Here is a 22,009-nt window from a genome sequence, read left to right on the forward strand (position 1 = left end):
GAATCTAGAAAGAAGAGACTCTTACTCATCTTGATTTTGTTGTTGTGCCAGGGGATAGGATGTCTGGCACTCTCCAAAGGTTTCCAGAGCTTTTCTCTCTGTGCTTGCCATGGTGCATGCACTCCGCAGTGCTCTCAGCTGCAGGGATGAATGAGAAGAAGGATGTTGTCAGCTGAAGAAGCTGGTTCTTCCCCTTGGGATGCTTTAGTACCTCAGGTTAGCTGATCTGAGTCCCTTTGCAGCACCAGAGAGCAGCACTGGGCCTGGCCTTACCTGCCAGGCCTCTTCATCTCCCCACTCTGTTGCATCTTTGTTGTGTGCCAGTGCTTTTATCCAAGTGCAAAAGAAGCCTCATGTTGACTGGGGTGGTGTGGCATGGCAGGGCTGCTGCTTTTGAAGTTCTGAGGTCATGCTGGCTCACCAGGACAGAGGCTGGAGCCTTCCAACTCCACACTGGGAATGCTCGCAAGGAACTCGTTGGGGGCAGTTGGGAAATCTGCCTTATAGCAGGTGTCAGACAGGCATGGGAAGGTTTTAAATGTGCTGGAGAATCAGCTGGGACTCCATGAGCCATCTGCATGGGAAATGGAATTGAATGAATATGAACACGGAAATGAACATGAAAATTTTCTGAAGTTCAGTGGAGCAATACAGACAAAACGTGGATATTCTGGATGTTTCTGGTGCATCCAGGCTTCACATTACCGGAGTGAAAGGAGTATTTTTTTCTGAATGTGTTGACATGATGGAGCATTTGGACTTCTCATGCAGCTGATGTCAAGTGAATAAAGTGCCAGTGAATAGAGCGTTCCAGTCTTCCATTGGCACATTTACATTTATAGGATTGAAATAGTGTCTCATCCCTCATGGGATAAAGGAGGTCACTGTTTTCCTTTCCTTGCCCTGTTTCCCAGAACCAAGTGCTGCACGTGTGGTGGTCAGTAGTGAGGTTGTGCTGTGACAGTGACAGGAGGGTGCCATTTTCTCGCTTTGTTGATTTTTTTTTTTTTTTTTCACTCTGCTGGTGTGTGGTGGCTGCAAGGCAGGGTGGCAGAGGGGCCCATGGCTGTGTGCTGCATAATGCTCTGTGTGTGTAAAATGGGTCAGCTAATGCACATGGTGAAGTGCAAAAGCCACTGCTCAGCTGAAGGACAAGTTAATATACTCCATTAGAGAACTGTTCAAATAAGGCAGGCGTAAGAGTTTGCTTTTTTTTTTGCTTTGTCAGCAAGTGGGCTGGTGGATTTTTTTATCGTGTATACAATTTGAATAATAATGACATATAAGCTACTGTTATAAATTTATTGTGGAGGCATGGGCATTACTTTGGTCCTAACCATTTTACAGTAAGAGCCTTTCATATCTTAAATATTTGTACTGTTTGTAATTAAAATATTGGATAAAACTGAATTATTTGCTGAAAGCAAGGTCAGTAATTGTGCGATTTGTGTGCTTAAGGCTTTAGCAAAAATTGTCCCTCTGCAGAAAAATAGAAAATTAGTCTTTATAGTTTTAAGAAACTTTGTGTTATTAAGGAGAAGACAAGCTGACTCTGGAATCTGGGATGCCTGAGCATGTATAGCTGTAGTGCTTTTGTGTTTCTTGAGGCATGCTCTTGAATGGTTAAGGAAGTTGGCTAGGTTTGCATTTTTCCATTCTTTGTTCTCCTATGTTTTTTCTCCTTTTCTGTTCTCTTATTTAGCAGCTTCTAGAATAGACAAAATAGACAAAATGTGGAATAGACAAAATGTGATAATTCATAATTTTTTCTGTTCTTCTCACTTCTGTCAGAAAGAGGATTTTTCTGACTTTTAGTGGTAGTTCACAAAAAAATTACTTCAGGGCATTCTGACAAGCTGACAAATTAGCTGAGTTATCTGCCACACACCGGGGCACCAGTTTGTTGGAAAAACCTTTTTTCTGACCCAGAAACAGGGCTCATGAGAGGCGCTTTAAGGCCTTTTACTTGATTTTCAGTCTCATGTGAAGGGTGAGACGGTACAGATGTTACAATTCACGCCATCACAATCAGAAGCCAAACTGTTTCTTAATTACAATATATTATAAGTGTTTTTTGGCTATCAGCTTTTGCCACATAATGCTGCTAATGCTTAAGCCAGTCATCTGTTAAAATACCCCATGTGAGTCTTGCTACAATACATCTTTGATAATTCTATGTCTCCAAAATTTCTGGTTTATTTGCAAGGTCATAATTTGAAACTTGTTTCTAGCTCAATTTCTCTCTCAACAATGTCTGTCCTGTTCCATGGCCTTTCCAAGTCAGCATACTTTATCTCAAGGTTTGCATACAGATGCACAAGACTATGTGAGCCTTCTGTCAGGCTTTAAGAATTCACTACAGATCCATTTCCCACAACTTCCTGTGCTTAATCAACTTCAGTAAGCAGGATAGGACTCTCTAGGATGAAGCTAGCAGAATTATAATTACAGCAATGAGGCAGTAAAGCCTTTAGAAGTGCTAGAAAGGGTAAGGAAAATGTAAATGCATTTTCTGCATTCAGGATTTTTTGAGAGTTTACATGATGGGTGGTCCTGCAGATAATAAAAGAAAAGAAAAAGTAAGTAGTGGATGGTGTCCCAGTTTAACACATAAGAGCACTGGGAAGCATTCTATCAAATCTGCCTTTGATTGGGGAGACGTTCCTTTTGAATGAGACAATGACAAAACAAATGTAGATACGACAAGATGACTGAGCATGAAAGTGCAGGATAGTATGGGAAGCTGACATTGTGAAAGGAAAAAGATGTATTTCTGATTTGTTGAGGAGACACTGTAAACAATCTGGAAGATAAGAACAAATAGTCCAGGTTAACAAAAGATTTTGCAAAGTAGGAAGTATGGTATTACATCTCTGATTAATATGTATTTGCTCCCTCAGGAGCCTTGAGCAAATGGGACAAGCTATACCAGGCTTCCCTTGCAGCTCGTGTTTGCTTGGAGTTGGTACAGGTCAAGATAAGAGATGTGATTTTTGCTCAGGGAGAAGATTCCCCTGTGAATCTGTGAGGCGCTTGGACACTCTGAGGCACGGAGTATGACTCGCTAAGTGAAGGGCTTTAACTTGGGATTTGGGATTTATTTACTCACAACACATACTCATGATCCTTCCTATTTTGTATCTTCATGCTAAGATTGGCCAGACTACCTCTTTTGTGAATTTGTAATTGAGGTAATTCTATCTTCACTGTGACATGGGATATGGTTTCAATGAGACTGAAAGGCAAATCTGTCCTCTTGTTTCTCTTTAAATGTTCTGCAATAATTTTTCACTTTTGAAAATCCATTCTCATTGACTTTCTTAAGCTGACTTCTGAGGGACAGCACTGCCTGTTTGTATTTGATGTGGAGGATTGCTCTCCACAGATTTGTTCCCACTGTGCTCTGTGCTTTACACTACCAATAGATGGATAACGGCAGCTAAAACATCAGTGGATTAACAGCATTTCCATTGGACATGTTTAATCAGGGAAATATTCAATACCTGCAAGAAATTACTTGCTCTTTATGTTTCTTTTCCTTTTTTTTTGTCCTCCAAGAATGGAGTGGTTGTGTTGCCTGTATGGATGGGAAACCCATACAGACAGTATTGCTCTTACAAAGAAAAGATCTGCAATGTATGCACTTTAAACTTTTAATCATTCCAAGGATCTCTAACTGAAATCAGCTGATAAAATACTTCTCCAGAATTATAATAATGGTGAGAGGCATTGTTCTTTTTTTGTTTTCCACCCTGCAATATTTCAAGACTAGTGTTAGATGACTACATATATGCATATATTTTCAATGAAATTCAAAGCTTACTTAGAACAATGCTGATCTTAGCCCAAGAGAGCTAAACCTCTAGTTTATCCTGTAGGAATGTGAAATACCTAATAATAAATGCTCACAGAAATCCTGCATGTGATAGGGAGCTGATTGTTTTGATTTGTCTTTGCTAGTATGTGGCACAGAAAAGCCTGCTCATATAAGTAAGGAGATATGGGAAAACCCATAGATTTATCTAGCTCATCCTTTCTCAGCACAAGGGTGAAAGAAAGTCTGTACTACTCTGGAGTTTTGATAGTCCAGGTTCAAATAATTTAACAATTATGTGTCTCATGATTCATTTGGATAGGAAATTGTGAAAAATTTCTTGATATTTAGTTGCCTTGTCTTTTTCTTTCAGGCTCTGAAAGAAAACTGCTTTTCTGCTACTTTTGTAGCTGTGTATGTTTGTGTCCCAATATGATATGTTTGTATCCCAATATTTTGACTTGGTAGTTGCAGTGTAGCACAATCCTAATGTTTCTTTAAATCAGTAATGTTATAATACCAAAACAAATGCAACTAATGAGAGTTACAGTACATAATACCCCAACTTCGTATATTCATAGCATTTCATTTTTATTATTGTAGTCTTTGCTGAGTGCACTGTTTATCAGAGTTTATAAGGAATGAGCTTTGCTGATGCTATTAAATCACTCAAGTGTGCTAAATTATGGCACCACTGCAGGTGCTATTGTCTGCAGCTCTGTTGGAAAGAAAGGAAAAGCCCTCAATGATTCTGGACATTTATACCTAAAGGAAACAATCCTTTATATTAATATAAAAAGATTGGTTTGTAGTCAGTCAGGGGAATTCTTGGCAGTTGGTTTAAACTTACATGTATATATAGCACACTGGAGCCTGCTAAGTACCTCTGTTTTCTTTATGGATGGAGCTTTGGTGCCAAGAGGTCTGCACCACATGCAAGCACAGATAGGCTTCTATCTGATGGATTGTCCCATAGTGGACCACATTGTATACAAGATATTCAAACATGTATTGATTATGTGGTTCCGTAGTTTACGGCAGAATCATAACCTGATGCTTTTAAGTACATATATGTAATCAATCTTCATGTGAAGGAACTCAGGACAAAAGAAGTATTTTATGCTATATATTAGACATTATATTAAATTACATTAGATTAGGTGTATGTTATACTTTTTTTTTAACCTCATCACCATAATATTATTGTGTTACGAGTGTCATCTTTGTGTGGGTGTGGACTAAACCTATAATAAAAGTTCAGAATGAGTGTTAGTTCTGTTCTGGTTTTAGTACCAGGTCTCATGGTCAGCTACAAGCAAAACCCCCATATAACAGAGATGCAATTTTTTTTACAGGGCTAGTTTTATGTTTGTTATGTATCTGTAAAACTTTTCTGAAACACTGCATTACAGAATAAGAGACTTGTACTTGAGGGGGAAAATTAGCACATTGATTAGATTTTAGTCCATTGTGTAAATAAAATGGAAATAGATGTGCTTATAAGCTAATTTGCTTCTGGTACTATAATGCCAACATCCAAATGATCGTTTGCAAAATTAATTTGCAAAATTTGCCTCAACTGCCACTTCTAAATGTAGAAATGAACACAATATTTGAATTTTGTATTCGAGTGCCTTCTGTTAGCAATTTTTGCAAATGATGTTAGCTTACAGTGTTTGGCTGTATAAAAGATGATTTAGGCTGGTAATGTTTATTTGTAATTTGGGACAGGAGTATTTGAATGATTCTTTTGGAGTAACTTTCATGTTCAGAGGCCTGATTCATGTCTCCCGGATCTGTGAAAAACATATAAATTTAAAATAAGACTACTTGGTGATAATATGGTGATTTTTCTATTTACCCAAGCAGTTGTGTCTGCGTTCACTCTTTAACTCATATTTTCCAATTGTTCAAATTCCTTTTTCTCTCAAGTCATTGTTAGTAGAATTTATATGTTGACTGTATGTTGTTATCCCTCATTATATAGGGTTTAAAAAAATACTGCTTTGCTGTCACACAACCATCTCCATTGCTGCAGTGTGTGTGGTGACTGTCTTTGTCAGGGAAAAAGAACATGCTTGAAACTTTTTATTTGTCTGAAATTCAAAAGAATAGTGTACAATAGTATTTTAAAAACTCCACAAGCAGCTGGGGTTTAGCCTGTGGATGCATTTGGCCAGTAAGGCATGCAGAAAGGATCTGGGACAGATAATTATTTGTAGAGAGGCATAGAGAGAGAGAGAGTGGCCTGAGGTTGGTTCCCAAATCTTCAATGGAAGACCCTAGTTGTCAGAGGCAGCTGAGGTGTGTGGGAGGCAGGCACAGCACACCACTTTTGGGTGCAGTTGGCCAAGCACAGCAGGCCCATCATTGTATCCTCTGAGTTATAAAACATGCTGCACTCTGCTGCTGTAACCCTGCAGTGATGGTGCTCTGGTCCCACAGGGAAAAGGCAGTCGTGTATGGAAAGGTGTGAAGTCACTGACTGGGATGCTTTGTAACGTGTTGACTGCTGTGGAGATATGTGTGAACAACAATTCCCGTCAGCAACAGGGACTCTTCACCTCTTTTCATCATTACAACAGAAAATGCAAATTTACATTAAAGAATTGGTTTAATTTAAAAATAATTTTTCTAGGTTTACACAACCAAATTTGCTAGAATACCCTGGGTCCCCAGAGGCCTTAATATCTTAAGCTCCCTTAGGACTTAATTTATTAATGTATTTCTAGGCTGTGCAGGTAGTATTTCTTTTTTACAATGTCCCTAACATTGTCTTCCTGCCATGGGACTGTCTTGCCATATCGTCTATTGTTAGTTGCTATAATGAACAGTAACTGTACCAGTGACTGAAGATAATTGGCTTTAAATGTATCAAGTTTCATTATTTCTTTTTCTTTGCATTTTCTTGCCTAAAACTTTCACAGTTAAGGAAAAAACAAGCATAAGACTTAATAATATGTGGCCAATTTTGTTTCCTAGTTTCATTTTTAATTATCTAAGTTACTGGATTTAGGTTGCATGTTATTGTTTCTAAAAGAGATGATGCTTGATTGGATTTGTCTCTAAAACAATTATATATATTTATATATATATATATATATATATATATAAAGAGAGTTTATATTTTAAATTGAAGTCCAGATTACTTGCACCAGCTAAAGTACTTACACTTTTAATCTTGTAAAAAGACTGTGCATAAGTTGTCTTTGCTAGGTGGTGCCCATGAGGGTCTCCAGCACTTGGGTCCTTACGGCAATATCCCAAACATCGTGGCTGAGCTGACAGGAGATAATGTACCAAAGGATTTCAGTGAAGATCAAGGATATCCTGACCCTCCAAATCCCTGCCCTATTGGAAAAACAGGTAATTCAGCTGTAGCCTTTGTACCTCTGTCTTCACTGTACATATCTTTCAGCACTGTACAAGCCATGATCAGAAATTAGGACATTTTTTATTCTCTGCCCCAGGAGAGAGAACTGTTGAGAAATTAGGTGGTGGTGTGTTTCAGATGAGCTTTTCTTCTTCTTCTTTTTTTTTTTTTTTTTTTTTTTTTTTTTTTTTTTTTTTTTTTTTTTTTTTTCCTTTTCTTTTAAATTTTATTACTATGTGCACCTCCTGTATTGCTGTATGATGCTGGAGAAGGTCACATGGAAGAAATCATCTTGACCTCAGAGTAGAAGATAGATTTATGAGAGCATCCTGTTCCCGAGGGAATTTATTTTTAAGATGGCCCCTGAAAAAAGTTATTCTGCACAGATGAGATTTACCCTTATTTTAGAGACTTTCATTGTGCCAAGAGGAATGAAACTGTCTGCCCTGATCTCCAACCCAGACCATGAGTCAATATTTAAGATACCTTGGCTTCAGTCCATGGGTCTTTATAGCTCACTGAGGGTGCATCTGTGCCAAGAAATGGAGAAGCACATGGCTGTACCCCAAGGCAGTGCAGGCAGGCTGGCCCAGGCAGAGGGGCAGCACAGCTCAGAGAGCCAGAGGACACACAGGGTGTGGTGTCCCTCAGCCTGCAACCACACAGGTACTGACCCCTGTGTGTCCTGATACACACATACCCTGGGAGAATGGATCTCTCTCCTGTTATTTGAGCCAAGGAATGACTTCCAGTACTGCAAGCAGTAGTAAAACACCCATTGGTTGCCTTGGGAACTGGAACTGGGAATGAGCATTCTATTTTTCTCTCATTTTTTATTTGTGAGCTAAGAGATCCTTTCAAAATGATTTCTGTTCAGTTTTCTTTTATGTTATTTGAATAATGTGGAACAGTTGTCTGTATTCTTATTTAAAAATATTCTAACTAGCTTAGAATTCATCAAAAAAAATGTTATGAAAAGTTTTGTGAAGTGTTTTTTCATTTCATTTAAAAATTTGACAAAATTTCACATAGTCCTCCCTTCCTGTTTTCTATTACAGCCCATTTGATGATGATGCCTTCATATCTTCTGAAAAAAATACCTCATCTTCCAATTTGTTCACTATAGCTGCTGCCTGACAAGTTGCAAATGATGGGTTTAGATTTTCTCACACACACAAGCACACACATGGACTTTCTAGCTTCTTGCCCATTAGGCTTCTGTTCAAGATTAGATAAATAAATTGAAAACATGGCATCCAGGGAAATGCTTTTGAAAATCCTTTCAATTTTTCTTTCTTAGGTGAAATAAAAGTTGTTAGCTAGGATAATACAGTCAGATTTGAACTCAGGGAGAATTTGCAGGGAAGTGCTGCCTGCTCAGATAAATGGCTCTGTCATAGGTATGCTGTGAGTGAAGATAGTATCTGCTGGGATTAGAGTAAAATGTTTTTCAGAGTCTTAAATGGAAATTCAAGTGGTGACTGTATTATGCATACAAATTACCAGAGGCCTTCCTCAATCAGGTCTGTGGATTTGCTTAATGGAAAACAATTTTTCCAGTCACTGTCTGCATATGCACATTCCACAGCAGGAATACATAAGCCTGGAGCACTTGAGTTGAAGACTTTTGGATTAGCAGTCATAGAGGACACCCATGTGTCCAACTGCCCTTTGTACTTTCTACCAGAAGAGACAGATGCTCTGAGTTCTACTACACTTCTGTTATCATCTGTTTCTCTCTTGATGTAACCTTGTCCCTGATGAGACTGAAATGATCTCTAAGTGTTTTAATAGTTTCTGAGTTAGTTAGCCAGTATAAAGAGTTTTCCCTTGTTTTCTCTTGGCAGTTTTATTTTTTCCCAATCCCAGCAAGAAAAGAGAAAGCTGGGTCTGTTGAACTCAGAATAACATCCTCAGGTCATTGAATTAACTCAGTTTTAAGTCAAGTCATTACTGTTTCCCACATCTGAGGGAAAAAGATGATCCATCTGCAGATCTTTTTACATGATGACACACAAGGACAGAAGGGAAAGTCCACAGGTGTGTGCTCTGCTCTGGCAGATGCAGCTATGTGAATGCCCAGCATCATGCCCTGGCTGGTAGGATGTCTTTGGCTGTGTCTGAGAGGAGCTTGGACTGCAAGCTCCCCATGCTGGCAAAGCAGTGGGAGCTCCAGGGGCAGACTCTTCCAAAAAGCTACTCTGGCCTTAAGTTGCTGAAACTTTATTTAAGCTAAAGATGACTTATTTTGGTAAAAACATGAAAGTTGATTTTGAAAAGGATACTGTCTTGATGTGACACTGTCTACAAAACTATCCATTTTTGTTCAAGGAGGTTTCTGGACCAATCAAATTAGTTACCAATCGTCATCATAAAACTTGAATGTCTTCATCATAAAACTTCTGCTACATAGCATTTTATGAGATCTTACAATGCAGAAATGATTTTCAGCCAGTTTGAACAAAGTAGCAAACCAGAAATGGAGCTTGAGGAAGAGCTACTCAGTGAAAGAAATTCTGTCTCTGCTCACAGTTCTGTTTTACCATGACCTTCAAAAGTACTGCATTAACAATTTCTAAAACTACTTGTGAACATTTAAAAAAGAAAGAATATCCCTTCTGAATCAGAACAGGATGTAGTTGTAGGTAAAATCAAGTGCAATAATTAAAAGAAAAACAAAGGAAGGAAAGAGCTTGGAAAATAAATTCCTTCAATTTTCATTAAGCTGTGAGGATTTGTGTTTTTTAAAAAATAAATACATTCTGACAAATTTGTTTCAAAAGAAAAAAAACCCTGGTATTTTCTAGTCATATAGTTATTTTTTTTTTTTATTTGCATTATTGCATTTAAGAAGTTTGCTGACTAACGTGGCACATATTGTGTGTTTCAAAGCTACTAAACACTCAGTGCTTTATTTTGCAGTTGAGGATGGATGTCTAGAAAACACCCCAGACACAGCAGAGTTCAGCAGGGAGTACCAACTGCACCAACACCTTTTTGATCCAGAGCATGACTATCCCAACAGGGGCAAGTGGGTGAGTACATGCTTCTTGCCTATTTTTGTTGCATGTGAAACTGGGCATTGTCTGCTGTGTGGGACACTATGAAACCATTAGGACAATATTGTCCTTAATGCTGGAAAAATTATCACCCTAAGGGAAACTTCTCAAAAAAGGTGAACTTGCCCTGAAAACCAGAAATAGTGCTTGTGATTGATAAACACCCCAGAAAAACAGAAAGCAGAAATCTTTGTTCTATTACCTGTCCCAAAGCATGACAATAAATGCAAAAAAACACATTTCAAACTACGGTGAACATGTAGCCAAAATTAGTGCAGATCTTAAGATTTCAAAACATAAAATGGCCCTAATCTGAAAGAATATCCAGATTCAGTGACTATTTGCTGTTCAGCTACATCTATAAAAAATAGAAATAAAATACAGATAGACAGAGTTCAGCAGCTTAAAACATCTTAAAAAAAATTAGGATCAGACAACTTGCTTTAAGAAATCCTCCTCACCCTTTAGGATTTTGGAGGACTTGATGCTGCTGCTTCATCTAGTCAGGTTATGCGGTGTATTCTATCGAAAATCTAATTCACACATCACATGTAATAAACAGTGAGTTACACTAAGGGCAAAAATCTTGCTCTGAGGATACAAGGACTTTAATAACTGCAGCTAGACTATTTCTGCAAACTAGAGGCTCCAAAGAAAGCTCTGCCACTTAATCTTGGATTACATCAGTTAAAATGTCCAATCCCGAATCCATTTTCAGGCGCCAGGAAAACAATAACAATGATCATAATTTATGCTTGTAGAGCAAATAATGAAATCTCATTTTACACTGTTATAACACTTCACTTAAGATTTCACTAAACCAGTGTTCTCTAAGCATATATCGATAAATGGACATGTTTGGCAGTCTCTTCTGCTGCTGTAATTTTGAGACAATTATTCATCTTCATAATCAAACCAGTGTAAGATTTATAGTCTTAATTACTTATGCAAGTGCTAAATTTCTGGAGAGAATAATGCCAAAAATCCAAATTCTGGAAACTTGTTGCATTGTAAGTAATTACCATCAAACATTTTAATTTAAAAAATACCAGATGGTGAACTTTCTTATTTATGCCAGATAAGACTGTTAGTTTTCTTACTATTCATGAGTACTTTACTTTCATAATACCATTCTGAATACTACAAAAGCACTTTTATAAATCTTTGGCCTATAGCAATATTTCAGAATCAAGCAATACGTATACTGTGTTGTCATCAGCAACATATATACTTAATAAATGATAGTAAATCATTAGCGAATCCTGGGCTTTTTCTGTATCTCCATCCATCACTACTAATCCAGGGGAAAAAGCTGCTCATGTATGGATTAAAACACTCTTAGGTACTAAACAGTAATCATATCTAGCAACTTAACCAACTCCAGATCTTTTTAATTAGAGATGAAACAGCTGTTCATATGCATGAGCAAGTGTTCTGCCCAGATCCAGGAGAATAGCCCTAATCATCTCCTACTTGCATATGGTAAAAAGATAAATACAGTGGTATCTTACTGTGTCTGGGTTTGTTAATCCTCTGGGCAAATCAGGTAAGCGCTCTAAAAATGAGCTGTTTGAGACCTTATAAAGCAGAGCTGAATCACATCTCTCTGAAGAGATCATGTCTTAGGGTACTCACTGTTGTCTGCATTAAGTTGTAAACAACCAACACAGCTGGCTGTGGGCTGCCCAGTGGGTAACTGTGTGCATCCTCATCCTCCAGCTGCCCCCAGCACCTAAAATTCCCCCTGCCACAGATGGTTTGTTCCTGCTTTCCCTGTTGAAGAGCTGGGACTGCATGCCCAGGGGCTGTGATGGCTGTATGCTTACAGACTGTGCTTCCACCAGCTCTTGCAAGCTGAGTGGGCACTAGGCTGTCATCACCAGCTGCAGCCCTTGCAGCCAGTGTCTCCTGGACCCATGGAGCCTGGCATGTGCTCCCAGCTCTTGGAGGAGCTTCTCCCCAGCCTTTTCCTACTACCTGTGTGATGGAGAAAGTGTTACAGCTCCCAGTGACTTGTCCTTTCCAGGAGCCAACGTGCATTCCTTAGTGTAACCACAGAAAAACCCAGATTGCCTTAGCAGGTCAGAGAAAAGGACCTGCTTGTCCTACTGGGACAGAAACAGATTGGTTGGTTGGTTGGCTTGTTTTGGTCACAGTCAGTCGTGCTTGCAAAGCTGTGGGACCTCTGCAGTATCCTTTATAAAGGTCAAGCAAGTTTAGAAGCTGATTTTGTGCAGCAAAGTGTAGGGTTATGTAGATGCTAAATATTATGTGTAAATACTGCTAATACATCTGCAGGTACAAATATATTAATCATAATAAATATATGCTGGGTTAGGAGTGGGAAGAAAGGAGAAGAATTTTTCTGTCTTTGGGACAACTCCATATATCAATATGCTGGCCTGTGAGAAGTCTCTGGAACAGACTCTGTTTATAGAGTGAGATCCATGGCTTATACTCTCCTCTCCTCATATGTGGAAAACATAGAGAGGACAGCAGAAATAGTAGGATGAATAACTTTTGGAGTTTTGTATCTATAGTTTCTAAGATTTTAGGGTTTTTTCCTCAGTTCAGACTTCTCCTTAGAGGACACAGGTACTTTTTGAGTGTGCCCTTCTTGCATCTTTCAAATTGGCTCTTTAGATGGTTTGAACAAGTGTTGTCAGCATCCAGAAAGACTTATACAAAGATAATTTACAATATATGATTTATGAATCAAATCTAAAAACCTCTTACATATTTTGTTGGTTGAAAGCATTTTTACTTCTGATTTTTTTTCACCCAAAAATTCCAACCTGTAGTACTCTAATCCAAGTAGCCAAGAGGAAGCTCCAGGAGTGAGGAAAATGTAGCAAATCACATGCAGCATGTCTCTCCATGAGGTGTATCTTTAACTGAAGGAAACTCCATGCCTTCATTCTTTACAACCTCTCAGTGAAGGATGGACACTTCCTGGGTAGATTTTGGTGGCTGATGAGGTCAGGCCATTACGCAGTGGAACATATTTTCAGCATTGCTATTATCATACAAATATGTTCTTAGCTCATGCTGCACAACCATATTTGCCTTCTACTCCACATAATGCTACAGTAGTACTTAGGGTCTTAAAACATTCTCAAACAGACTAAACAAAATACGGTTTCCTTGAGCAGGAACAGTTCAATTGTCAGGAATTCTTCAGAATGAGGAATTGCTAGAAGAAATGCCAGCTCCAGTAGTTCATGAAATTCTTTTTATTTCAGAAACACCCTTTTCCCACTCATGAAAGTATAAGGTCAAATACTTTACTAAGAGAAGCATTGATGGTGCTTTGTTTCCTAAGGAGAATAATTCATGGCATCCTTGAGTTTCTTTAAAATGTTAAATTTAAGTTTTCCTGAAGTGAGTTCACATAAATGACTAGCAAAGAATGTCCCCCTTGGCCAACTTCATCTCTGTTCCCTTTTGAACAACTCAGACAAAATAACTGAGGTTGGACAAGTGATAGGCCTTGTGAATTTGAGGCTTAATGAACACAAGAATTACGAAACATACAATTTTGGCAGATTTCATTGTAACACTTGAAAATGTTTGTTTTTTCTCATATCAAGGCTGCAGAGAGAGTTAGAAGTGTTTGGTGAATTTGTCTCGTGCTAGAATTACACTTTCTATTTATATAATCAATGTTAGGTCAGTTGTTTATAGCAGAATTAATGGCCTTGTTTATATAGTCTTCTGCTTTTATACATGTAATTCTTCTCTCCTTCCATTTTCAGGTTAGGGATTGGGTTTGGTTTTCTTCATAACACAGAATTGAAACAAAATGTGTTGAACATGTGTGTGTTATTCCAGACTTTATTAGAATTCACTACTTATAAGAAATACAACAATATGTGGATGCACTTATGTAAACTATGGTCAGAAGGGGTTTTTTGTGTTGGTTTTCTTTTTCTTTTTTCTTTTCTCATCATCATAACTTTCTCTTCTGCCAAGATGTTTCTGGCAGTTTTTAAAAGGTTTGCCATTAAAAATGTTATAGACCAAATGGTTTTTAGAAACTTTATTGAGGGCACTACTTAAACAAAGGAAGAGTTGGCGCTGAACTCCTTTCAGCAGAATTTTTCACTGGGAAGTGTTGATATCTGGAAGGGAATAAGCAAAGACAACAAAACAGTAGGAATGACGCCTATTTCTGTTTTTAAAAGGAATTAGAAAATCCCTTGTAAAGCAAATATTTTTTGCTCCCGTTCTTGTGTCACCTCAAATGTGTAGAAAGATATACCAGAGGCAGGACTCCTGCTTCCTCTCCCTCACATTCTTATTTTTCTTTTTCCTTCTGACTTTCCTTAAAAACAAGAAAAAAGTATTTATGTATTTATGCCATGCATCACATGATGGGGAACATCCAGACTATACAGCACGTACTTGAAGCACTTATTGCCTGAACATGGGAGATAACAGTGGAAAATCACAGGCTTTTAAATTGTTGATAAGGCTGTGACTGCTCCGGAAGAACTGCAAATACTAGTAGGAATACACTAATACTTATTTGTGGTTTATTTCTCCCATAAAACTGCACACTCCTCTAGACTTGATAATATTTAATAGCAGAAGTAGTATTTTAATAGAAGAGTGTAATGGATTTGATGGCTGTGTTGGTTTTTTTTTCCCTTCCAGAGCAAGAATTTACTCTTCGAGAAAATCAATGGTGGTCCAAAAAGAAGAAAGAGGGTAACTATTGGAATATTTCATAGCCCTTATATAATCCAGGGATCTAATAAAAATTAAAACCATGTTGTTAAAATGAAGACATAATCTGATACATTCATATTATATTTTAGATTATGCGTGAAGTCAGGGACTCTCTGTGATAAACTACTATAGCCAGCTTCAGGACTGAACATGGGGTACAAGATTTGTTTCTCAAAATAGCCTCTTACTTTCAGAAGATACACTTAAGTGTAGAACATTGTATCTGTCTTTTAAAATTGATCCTATTTGCTTAAAGCCATTTAAAATTATTTAAATATCTCTAAAACAGAATTTGAAATTTCCTACTAAAAATATTAGTAAATTTAATTACGACTATCTGTGTGTGTGGATATATTTTGGGGTGTAAATAACACTAGAGGTGGTTCTTTATCTGATCTACCTCAAATGAAACTCCCATCTCTGTGTCCCACTTGCTTGAAAGACAAAGATGAAAGGGTTCTTGTTGTTCTGCTGCTGTAACAAGGAAGGCAACCCACATTAAAAAATTCTGCAGTCTGCCTCACTACTCTCTTTTTTGGTAAAAGCCTTTCTTTTATTTAAAAAAAAAAATCACTTTCAGGAGGAGTTGAAGTCTTTAGCTTTGCTGCTGGTATATTATTTTTACAAAAAGGAAAATTCTAGCTCTCTGCCAGAAAGTAGCTTTTCAAAATATGATAGCACAGTTTATATTGTAAATGAAGTAAATTTAAAATAACAAGCATAAGTGAAGATGATTTATTAATTAACTCTCAAACTTTAGGTCTTTGATAGAAAAGGGAGAAGATTAGTTGATTTCTTCCTGATTCAGACATCACTGGCAGTTGACACTTCAACCACAAGTTAATGATCTGACCTGAGCTTGGTATCTGCTTCATGCTTACATTTGATTATTAAGTTTGTTAGCTGAAAAGTAAAAAAAAAAGGGTAGGCACTTGACTTTATTTTTAAATAAGTAAAATTCACTCTGGAAATAGTTCAGCAGAATATTTATTAATAGTGAGAACAGCATGTTAAAGTAGAATTCATGCAACGTATACATGAGGGAAAAAAAAAAAGAACATTTTCTTTCTGTGAGCTGACTGATATAATTGGATACAGAAGAAGTACTTGACAGTTGGGTGGCCAGGGGTAGCCCAGAATTTTGAAGGTGAATTGCTTTACAAGAGACTTATTTTCCTAGCACTGACATGTCACTTAATGCTAAATTCATTAGAAATAAAATTATTTTAGGGCAATACTGTAAAGATTACTAATGCTTTAATGAACAATTCAGAATTTCCACTTTATCAGCAGAAGAGTAACCTAGAACTGTCAGCAGTAGAGTGTGTTCTTCTAGAAATCAAAAAGTCCACTGGATTCTCCTCCTGCCTTTTGTGCTCCCTGCCACACCTCCATGCTTTCTGCACAGACATGGTTTTGGGATCTGGCAACAGGTTGATTTTTTTGCATCTGAATGTCCCCATGTGTGGTAAAACAAGTCCTGTATAACAGTGTAGGTAGTAACCCTGTTGTGTCTATACAGGGCTCTGAAACAGTCGCAGAGGCATTCCTGGAGTCCAGAAAACCACATCTTCTAAGCATGTGTGTATATTCCTATATTTATACGTACCCCTTTAAGCACACATGCAAGCATACATCCACATCATCAGTGTGTACAGCAAAGGGATGTATTCACCATTTGCTGCTCTGTTAACTTCTCTGCAGCACTCGCACTGCAAGACAAGGAGGTTTACAGTGACAGCTAATTTTAATTAGCAGTTCTTCCCTTTTTTAAAATTTTATGCTTGCAGACAGCCCTGTCAAGAAGTGTCAGGGCCACTTCTGTGATCACTAAGTTGCTGTGTGCTCAGAGTTGTGTACAAAGGTGCTTGAGAACTTGAATTGCTTTGAATTCTGCACAGCTGCGTAGGATTAAACATATTTCAGTCAAATCAGCCAAAGTGTTTTGCATTACATTTTGTGTTTTCTTTTGTTGGTTAACACGGATTCAAAATTTTATGTATTCTCATTGTCTTCTACTTTATTTCAAAAAGTAGCAAGCAAGTACCATTCCAAAAAAAGACCAATTAATCTTCCTAGGAATCTTCAAATAATTCCTAGAAGTTTATGCAACTGTTGAATTTCACTAAATTAACATTAAACAGAACTTCTTTAAACAAACACAAACAAATAATTTACATACGTCTTATTTCTAACAATTTAAACCATTGGAGTTAGTTTATTTTCAAAGATTTTTCCACATTCATTTTTGGTTCTTAATATTTTTATGTTTTCACTTGCAGCAGGCAAAACACTCAAAACCTAACAGAAGTAAGCAAAAGGGCTGCTCTGTGCTATAACTAAGTATTAATCCACAAATCTGGAGAAACCCAAGGGCTTAAACTTGAAGACAGATAAACCTTAAATGTTTTACAGAGATTCAACAAAAACTTGGGATAGTTGAAAATAAATATTTCATGCCCATTCTGAATGCCTTTTTTTTTTTTTTTTTTTTTTAATTCTTAAGTTTTGGTGAAAGAAGCACAGAAATATCTCAAGTAAAGTAATTTTTGTGACACAGTCAGCCTGAGAAGAATCAGGATACTAGAAAATTCACATTCCTCTGAAGTTTATCCTTAGGCAAACAGTTGTTTTTATTGGCATCAAAACCCTTCATGCTAGAATTTTTGACTGTATCTGTGTGAAAGAGAAAGCATACACTTGAATTTTGCTTACACTGAAACTGTAACAGGCCAGAAAGCAGGTGTAAATGATACTTTATACTGAAGCTCCACTGAATTGCTTGTCACTTGCAAATACAGTAAATAGATTTTGCTCCATTGTTATAGATAGATTGAAGCATAGGCTTTCCATGTTACTCCATCTACGATCTCCTAGCAGTTTTGAGACATGATCTGTTCATCTTCAGCCTCACGTTGTGCTGCTTGCATGGTGCAAAGTGAAGTTAAACCCTCTCCAGGAATCCTCTTTCCAGCATTCCCTTCTTCTGGCAGTGCTGTGAGAGCCATTTTCTATGCCAAACCTTGTTTGGCTCTGCTTCTTTGCCAGCAGCTTTTTATCTCGGCATCAACAGAGGAAGCAAGGAGGGGTTTCCTGGAGAGGAGACAGGCTCAACAAGAGGCTTTGTAAATGGTATTGTGGTCTCTAACTCGTATCCCAGCACAACGTCCATCAGGGGCCAGTGATTTAAACAAAAGCTTACCTGTACTTCTCTAACAAGTTCTGTCCTGCCTCAAGAATTAGGGAGCTAAAATTGCTGCTGCTTCTCTGCTGAGCTGAGGAAAGGAGGAGTGGAGAAAAAAGGCAGTGCTTAATTCAGATCGTTCTATATTCCTGATAGTCCTCCTTCACTTGTATTATTTTCAGTGGATTAAATTAAATTTTTGCGCCAAAAAAAAAAAGGAGAAACAAAACAGTGATTGACTTTTAGATTTAATCTCTGGAAGCAATTTCTCTCCAAGTCTGTAAATATCTGACAGATAAGAAATACATAAACGTGTTCATTAATCCTGGTTACCTTTTATCTGTTTCCCTGTTTCTAATAAGTTTAAATAATTTCAAACTTTTTCAGAGTGTGAACCCGTATCTGCAAGGACAGCGACTGGACAATGTTGTAGCAAAGAAGTCTGTTCCACAATTTTCAGATGAAGACAACGATCCTAAATAAGTACAATAAAAATGAAAGATAAAAACTCATGCCATCCTCTCCTAGATTATGATATTGCTTATGTATAATCATCTATTAAAATCCTTGTGAATGGCAGCATGCTTGTTATTTATATAATTGTAGATGAAAACCAGCTGTATTTATAACAGCATGTTCTCCTAGATGATAAAAGTATGGTTCTGCTTTTTGTTAAGTTATGGTGAAAGGACATTTCTGTTGTTTTTATTTTAGTCACGGAGCAAACTTTAAAAATGTTAGTCATTTTGATAGCTAATGTGAGGTAAATGGTCTTAATGAGAAGCTTGTAAATAGGAAGATGAAAAAAAAATGCCAAGTCTGACTCCAACATTTAATCTTAAATGTTACTATGTTTGACACATGAAAATTATAGTTTTATGTTTTGTTCACAAATATTGTTACTTAGCAAAGACAAAGTATTTATTTTACGCAGAGAATTTTGGCTTTTGGTCCATTTTAATAAACATTTAAGCAATCTACAAGGTTTGCAAAGTGACATTTTCCAAAATATTTCAGAGGCTCGTTTGTCTCTGTTATTGCTGTGCAAATTTAAAAATTAAAGAACTGCTTTTTGACTGTATTCACTGGAATATTTTTCTGTTTATTTTAATCATTCCATGCCCACAGCTTTCCTGAACACTTGAACATCTTCCTTCCGTATCAATGGAACTGTTATATAAAAATTAATCTCTCCTGCTGTTCTTTGTCTTAGTAACTGAAGCATTTGTACACTATAGTGTTGCTAAATTATAAGTAAAGATGGAGACATTTGTCTGTGTTAATATGGTTGTGTCAACAACATCTGAATCTAAATCCAGGATATGAAGGTCATTACAGTTGATCTTCTGAAAAACTATGCTACTTTAATAACACTAGTAGCTATCATGGCTCTTAAGTTGTTCTGAAAAGCTTAAATTACCTTCTTGCCCCTAGGAGATTGAAGAATTTTCTATTCCAGGGTTCTCCCTTTCTGAAAGATGAGAATACACCTGAATATTTCAAGCCATGTGAATGGAGCACTGGAATTATGGAAAACAGCATTAGTTTACAGCTAATATTACAACTCTATGGGGAAAAAAGTAGTTGCCTTTCCCATTCTATAGAGCGACACAGTAAAATAATGATGACCTCTTAGAAAAAAAGAAAAAAACAACAGGTAAGAAATTAAGGTTCCTAGCTACATAAAATTAAAGTTAATAGGATGGCACAAATATGACTGTCAATGGCATTTGCTTTTTTTGTCCCACCACTTAGTAATTTGTAATAAATTGTATGCAGAGAATTGCCCTCTCATGCCATTTATGGGTAGATTGCAAAATTCTAACATTTTGGAACGGACTATCATGTCCTTCATCGTATTTCCTTTTAAAAAAATCTTGAAAACTGAATAATATGTCATGGAGTGGGATTTATACTCACGCATGACACAGAAATGAGGAATTTCTATGAATCACAAAGCTCCCTTGGCTTCCAGTGGCTGGAACAGGATGGGAACAATCTAACTGTTCATGTGACAGAACTTTCTCTGTGTCTTAAGCTTACTCTTTTTATCTGCACTCCTGCTTAGTCTTCACACAGGTATTGAAAGCTGCAAAGCTACAAAGATTGCTCCAAAACCAACAAAGAATCATTTATATAAATCTGACATTAAAACCTGCCTGATGCCCAGTGCCCCAGGGTGTGTGAAATGGTCATTCCTTCCACCTAACCCTGCTGCCAGCCACTGCTGTAGCTACAAGGCTTCCAGGCAGTTGGAGGCTAGACTGCCATTCCTGACAAATTGGTGTTTCTTCAGATCCTTGACTGTTCCATCAATACTCCTTAAGTAATTCTGTCCTTATAGCTCCAGTGAAATCCATTTTAATCGCAAAAATGAAACTATCATGATGGCAATTTATTTCATTTTTTAAGCTCTTATTAAGGACAAATGCATAATAAAAGGAGGTGTGTACAGTAAATAGGGGGCTTGAAAAGGGAAGAGCAAAGAAGCATTGCTTGCTTAATAGTATCAGTAATTTCACATGTAATGTTGTGAAGCACAGCAGGTCACTCCAGCCCCGTGTGGGGATGTGAAATCCAGCCCCACAAACTGCCTGGAACAGGGATACCCGGCAGGCTGCCTTCGGACTTCATGTGGCCAGAGAAGCTGCTCTCCTGTGTATGACAGATCTGCACAGTGCAGGCAAAATATCACAATTCAGACCTGGTTTTGTCCGTAGTGCAAGCAAAGAAAAAAAATCTCTATACTGCATGAAACAATGATGTGTCTTTACAGGAACTGTCTGCTGGAACAAGTCAAGTGTGTGGTGGTAAGCAGCTGTCTGCTGAGTTCATCAGGCAGCTTGAGTGTTTCACCAGGAAGACTCAGCAGTACTATTGTGAAATTTTAATAAAATATAGCTATTGCACCATGATAATGAGATTAATTATTTTAATTTCAGTTTTATGGTAGAGCTGTCTTTTGGTACTGGGATTGGCTAGTCCCATATTGAAAAAAAAAAAAAAAAAAAAAAAGAAAAAACAAGCAAAACCCCTTGTCCCTCATACTGTTCCAACAGTCCAAACATGTATATGAAGTTTTTAAACAGAAGAGTCACAGTGCTGGTCTTTCTGAATCAATGAACAAAGATAACCAATATCCCTCCTCACTCAGAGTTCACCAAACCAGTATTTACAAGAATGTAAATAGTTGCACAGGTGTAATTGCCCTTTTACCTTTAGGATGCATGTGAATTAAGGAGCATATATATTGATACTGTTGTTTAGAATTTTCATCAAGTTAAAACCTTTAAGAGTATTTTAAAATTTGCAAGTGTGTTAATTAGCTCTGACACATTAGAGACACAATGTGCTTGAAGGAAGCTATACAAAATAAACTGCATTGCCCTGAAACATTGATTTTGTCTGGTAAAGAAATATTTATGACTCTAGTTTAAAAAGAGCACTGTGTAACTGATGAGAGTGTTTGATTTGTGACACAAAACTTAATTTGGGGGTGCATGTGCATACACACACACACACACACATTAATACACTTTTTAAAACATAATACAGTCTGATAATAAACTCGTTAGTAAAAAAATATAAAGGTGTTAACCCACAGAAAAAAGTTATATAAAAATGCTTAGTGAATTTGTGAGGGGAAATAGTGATATGCTTCTAGTTACTGGCACACTGACATTCACCAAATGCAATAAAACCAGGCTGCTACCTATGCAGCAACTCAGGAGTCATCCAAAGAAGCTGGGTGCTAGTTCTCTGATGTCAGATTCCTGAGAGTCACTACAGGATTGCAAGTGAAGCTGACCTGAAGCTTATTTTATCAAAATGTGATGAAGCCTGTCTTA

At 37.3% G+C, this 22,009-nt stretch overlaps 1 protein-coding gene across 1 annotated transcript in view; it reads left to right on the forward strand.

The window, feature by feature from the left end:
- Window positions 1-21,186, forward strand: part of LOC310910146 (rho GTPase-activating protein 11A-like) — a gene marked incomplete at its 5' end in the record, with an annotated part of 42,836 nt that extends 21,650 nt beyond the window's left edge. The window contains 4 exons of the mRNA XM_083862603.1: window positions 7,031-7,180; window positions 10,110-10,222; window positions 14,903-14,956; window positions 18,549-21,186. Coding sequence (XP_083718729.1) covers window positions 7,031-7,180; window positions 10,110-10,222; window positions 14,903-14,956; window positions 18,549-18,644 — 413 coding nt within the window. The 3' untranslated portion in view covers window positions 18,645-21,186. The remainder of the gene's footprint in view (window positions 1-7,030; window positions 7,181-10,109; window positions 10,223-14,902; window positions 14,957-18,548) is intronic.
- Window positions 21,187-22,009: the final 823 nt, after the last annotated feature.

This window comes from Zosterops lateralis, assembly GCF_965231275.1.
Source record: "Zosterops lateralis genome assembly, chromosome: 6".
Taxonomy (NCBI): domain Eukaryota; kingdom Metazoa; phylum Chordata; class Aves; order Passeriformes; family Zosteropidae; genus Zosterops; species Zosterops lateralis.